Source organism: Manacus vitellinus, unplaced genomic scaffold (genome assembly GCF_001715985.3).
Source record: "Manacus vitellinus isolate BGI_N305 unplaced genomic scaffold, ASM171598v3 scaffold_100_pilon, whole genome shotgun sequence".
Taxonomy (NCBI): Eukaryota; Metazoa; Chordata; class Aves; order Passeriformes; family Pipridae; genus Manacus; species Manacus vitellinus.
Window position 1 is genome coordinate 597,777 of NW_021938794.1, and position 4,856 is coordinate 602,632.

At 56.0% G+C, this 4,856-nt stretch overlaps 1 protein-coding gene across 1 annotated transcript in view; it reads left to right on the forward strand.

Moving 5' to 3' along the window:
- Positions 1 to 2,654, forward strand: part of LOC103766624 (myosin light chain kinase, smooth muscle) — a 5,137-nt gene extending 2,483 nt beyond the window's left edge. The window contains exons 5-6 of the mRNA XM_029963290.1: positions 39 to 129; positions 2,623 to 2,654. Coding sequence (XP_029819150.1) covers positions 39 to 129; positions 2,623 to 2,654 — 123 coding nt within the window. The remainder of the gene's footprint in view (positions 1 to 38; positions 130 to 2,622) is intronic.
- The last annotated feature ends 2,202 nt before the right edge of the window (positions 2,655 to 4,856 follow it).

Genomic DNA, 4,856 nt, shown 5'->3' on the forward strand with positions numbered 1-4,856 from the left:
CTCTGGGTGGGGCTCAGTGCTCCTTCTCTTCCCTGCAGAAAACAGGGAAAGCCCTGCTGGCCCTCAACAGGCTGACCCTGCTGTCCCAGAGCCTGGAGAGGAAGGTGTCAGAGGCTCAGGATGAGGAAGGTGATGGCCCCAAAACACCCATCAACCCTTCTCTCTGCTCTGCCATCCCCACCTTGGGCTCCCGGGCAGCTTCTGCCTCTTTTTGCTCCAACCTGCCCTGGTGCCACTAAACACCCAGGCATGTCCCCACAGTGCCATTTCTGCTCCATGACCCAAGGTTCCCTCCATCCTCATCCCTCTGGTGCAGCCTTGGAGTGGGTGGATCCCACTCTGGGTGTGACCCAGATCTCTTGGGATCCAGAGCTGATCCCTCCAGCACAGGAGGGAGGTGATGACTCCTCACCATTCCCTCTGCCCCTCTCCCACAGGCCAGGGCTGCAGCCCAGAAGAGGAAGAACCTTCCAGGGCTCTGCCCACACGGGGTCCTGGTTCCTCAGAGCTGCTGCCAGAGCAAGAGGAGGAGGATGGTGGGAGCACTGCAGCCCCAGGGGAGACAGAGCAGTGACAGTGAGGCTGTGTCACCCACCTCCTGGAGCACCTAGAGCAGCTGAGGAGAGAGGAGCAGGGGGGTGGTACCCCCTCCAGCAGCTCACAAGGTGACCCCTCCAGCCTGCCGTGGATCCAGACCCCAGACCCCCTCTCCTGTGGTGAGCTCTGGGGTCCCACAGTGTCCCTGTGTTGGTGTGGGGACAGCTGTCCCTGCTGTCCCTGCAAGGAGCCCATGCTCCTGTCTCTCCATGGCCACCCAGGCTCGAGCTATCACCAATAAAGCACCAAGGATCTCTGTGCTCCCTGTGCTGGTCCTTTTCCCCCCCAAAATCACTGGGAGGGGTGAGAAAGAGCTGCCCAAGCTGTCCCCCCTTTGGGAGCTGGTACTGGGCTCTCCCCACCCTTCTCTTCCCCAGCAGTGATGTTGGCCCTGGGCACAGGGGCTGGGGTGGCTTTGGCAGCAGCCCTGAGTGTCCCTCTCTTGGAAGTCTTCCTTTGTCATCAGGGGGGTTTGGGGTCGTGTCCTGAGCCCACAGGACCAGGATGAGCCCTGGGCCCTTCCAGTCTCTCCATGTCTGGGCCAACTCTGGTACCAGCAGGGCTGGCAGGAGCCCAGGACCTGCTGTGTGAGCTCCATCCTCAGCCTAAGGAGGCAGCTGGGGAAGAGCTGGGTGTGTGGAAGCCCTGGAGAGGAACAACCTGGGCACTGGGCTGACCATGAGCTGTCAGTGGGTCCCTGGTACCAAGGGGGTGAGTGGGGTCCTGGGCTGCAGGATGTACTGCCAGCAGGATTTAGAGGGGATCCTTCCCTAATTTAGCACTGGTGAGGCCACTCCTGGAGGGCTGTGCTGTGTTCTGGGGTCCCAAGTACAACAGAGGCACCTGGGGGAGGGCTCCATGAAGGATGGGGGAGAGACTGGAGCCCCTCATCCATGACGAATGTCTGGGAGAGATGGGAATGCAGCTGGGTGCAGGGAGGATGGAGCCAGGCTCTCCTCAGCAGTGCCCAAAGTCCGTGGGCACCTCCTGAAACACAGGAGGCTCCACCTGAACCTCACAGAACACCTTTTTACTGGTGATGGAGAGCTGGCACAGGGAGCCCAGGGGGCTTGTGTGCTCTCCATCCTTGGAGATATTAAAAAACCTGTCTAGGCCTGGTCCTGGGCAACCTGCTGGGGCAGGGGGAGGGACCAGATACCCTCCAGAGTTTCCTTCCAGCGTCAACCCTTGTGTGATTCTGTGAAAATTGTGTGATTCTGTGGAAGCTGGTGGCCACCATGGCAGGAGGATCCACGGCAGGATTTGCCATTCTTCAGGCTCCAGAGATGGTAGAACAGCCAGAGTGCTGGTGGCCCCTTGGCTGGGGGGCTCCATGGCTCTTCTCTGCTCTTCTCTTGGGATGTGTCACCTCCCTGTCCCCTCGCTGTGGCACTGACCCTCCAGCTGACAGGGCTTTTTTATCAGTGCCCAGGCCTGGCTCAAGTTTTTGTGGCAAAGGGCTGTTCCTGTTAGTGATGTCCATGGCTCTGACCACAGGAAGGACAGAGGGCTGTGGGGTGGCAGATTGTCACAGGCCCTGCCCAGGGCTCGGGGGTCTTGTCTCTTGTTGGAAGCAGGAGATAGAATTTAAGAAGGAATTTAATTTGGAAATTGGTGTGTGGACCTCCTGCTGGAGAAAGAAGAGCCCTTTTGGGACCCTCTGGAGAAAAGGAGGCTCAGAGGGGAACTTCTTGATCTCTCCAACTCCCTGACAGGAGGGTGGAGTGGGGGGGGTTGGGCTCTGCTCCCAGGGAACAAGGGACAGGAGGAGAGGAAAAGGCCTCAAACTGTGGCAGGGGAGGTTTAGTTTGGATATTGGGGAAAATTTCTTCATGGAAAGGGTTGTCCAGCCCTGGCACAGCTGCCCAGGGAAGTGGAATCCCTGTGCCTGGAGGGATTTAAAAGCCCTGTGAATGTGGCACTTGGGGACACGGGTCAGTGGTGGCCTTGACAGTGCTGGGGAAACAGTTGGACTCCGATCCCAGGGGGCTTTTCCGACCTGAATGATTCCATGATTCCTTGCAGGGTCCAACCCTGGCCCTCCAACAGCTGGGTGAGACACCTCCTGACAGAACTCACCTGCTTCCTCTCCCTCCCCTGTTTCCAGCAGGAGCTGTGGATTCACTGCTCCAAGCGGGAGGAGAAACTCCTTAGAAACAAATAAACAAACAGAAATATTCCATATTCTACCCCCAGCATTTGTTTTCCCATCCCAGAGTACCAGAGGGAGGCTGAGGAACCCCTTTCACACACATCACATCCCAGTTTTTGCCCGTTCTCTATCCCATGTTTTCCTCCTTACACAGATTCCAAACCCATCCCCTGGGAACCCTCTCAATGTGCTCAAGCTGCAGATGATAAGCAAACACCAAGTTGCTATAATCAATCCCTTGATGAGCTGTTTACCATGTGACATTACCAAAATATTTCTGGTTGGGAATGATGTTTATCTTCCTCTGTTTTCCAAACTCCTTCGCAGCCTGGAAAATCCAAGTCCCAGGGCTCCAGACACGGAGTTTCTTGCTCTAATCCTGTATTTTATACTGTAAAAACTGATTTACCTTCAGAAGAAGCTTGTTCCTGGTTTCTTCTCCTTCCCATGGCCTAGCACATTAAAATGTGCAATTCAGGAAGGAATGAAGAGTGGAATTATACCTGGAACTCATTACAGCCTCTGAGAAATTCAGCAGCACTGAAAATAGAATTCTAATCTCAGCATCTCAGAGGCAAAGGAATTAAGATCTTGGTCCTTCCATCATGACAGACCCTTGGACTGACCTTCATTTCAGGCACACAACTTCAGAGCAGGTCCTGAAATCCTCAGGAATCCTCCACAGAGGCAGAAAGGATGAATGATGCCCTCTGGAGAACCTTGAGAGGGGGTTCCCACCTTATCTCAGGTCCAGCTCCTTGGAGGGACGTGAGGTGGGGTCAGCTGTCCAAACATCCTCAAGCTTCTGGAGCTTAATCCTCTAGTTCCAAGGGATCTGATAACCCTGGGTTTGCCTTGGGCTGCATGGTCTAGGTCTGGGAATGCTTGGTTGGATGAGGGAATGCTGCCTGGGTAGCTCCAAAGTCAAGAAACAGTTTGTTTGTTGCTTTGTGCACCTACAAATTCTGTGGAAACCCCCCCAGAAGATACAATGTCCTGCCTGAGTGTTTTCCAGGGAGTGGAAATTAATTAAAAAACCAAACTGAAATCAGCCTTAATGTAAAAAATGTAGCCCTGTGCACATGTTGAAGATGATTATTTGAATGTGTCGATTCTAGAACGGTGTTTTTAAGGACTTTTATTGCAGGGAGTGAAGAGCCCTGGGGTAATTTGAGTTGTCAGATAAACCTTCATGTATCAAACACCAGAAAAGAGCTGAAAGGAGAGAAGACACGAGGGTATGAGGACTTGGTGGTGACAGAGGCAGGGGAGGCTCAGTGGAGAGAGAAGCTGCAGGTGCTGAAGGAACATCAGGAACGCCCGAGTTGTGATGCTTTCACCTCTTGGTGAAGCTCCCCAGGGGAAGGGGACACCCACCAGGGTGTCCTCACTTCCCAAAGGTCCCAGCCATGTCCCAGCCGGGTCCTGAGGGGTCAGGAGGCTCTTTGTGGTCACAGGAGCTCAACAACCATCACCCCAAGGTGCAGCACCCAGGGGAAGAGCAGGGGAGAGTCATGAAGTCCCCCCAGCCAAGGGACCACAGCTGGTTTGGGTGGTCTGGATCCAATCCCTGGAGACATCCCTGTGCCTGGGGTTGGGATGAGGAGTGGGCAGGACGCCCCCTCCTCCCCCAGCCTCATCCTCCTGGTATCACTGGTGCAAGGACTGCCATGTCCAGCCTGCACCAAACACCTCCAGCAGCCCCAAAATCCGGCCTTGGCTCTCTTTCCAGCTCGGTTCTGTGCCCGTGGGAATCAGCAGAACCCAAAATCCCTCATGGAACACCTCCCTGTGCAAAGGGGGCCCCGAGCCCCGTCCCTCCCAGTGCAGAGGCCCCGTTCCAGAGCCGGCTGTGGCAGCTCCATCCCCCTCGCAGCCCTGCCCGCGGCCAGGAGATGGTACTGTTGGGCTGGTCCTGCTCCTCCCGGCACCCACAGCCTCGGCTGCCCCTTCCCGAGGTCCTCTCACCTTCCCCAGCCGCGGGCAGGAAGGTGTTGCCAGCGTGGGCCTGGGGGCTCTGGCAGCACTTGGGTTTCATCCCAAACAGGTCACCCAGAGAAGCTGTGGCTGCCCCTGGATCCCTGCAAGTGTCCAAGGCCAGGTTGGA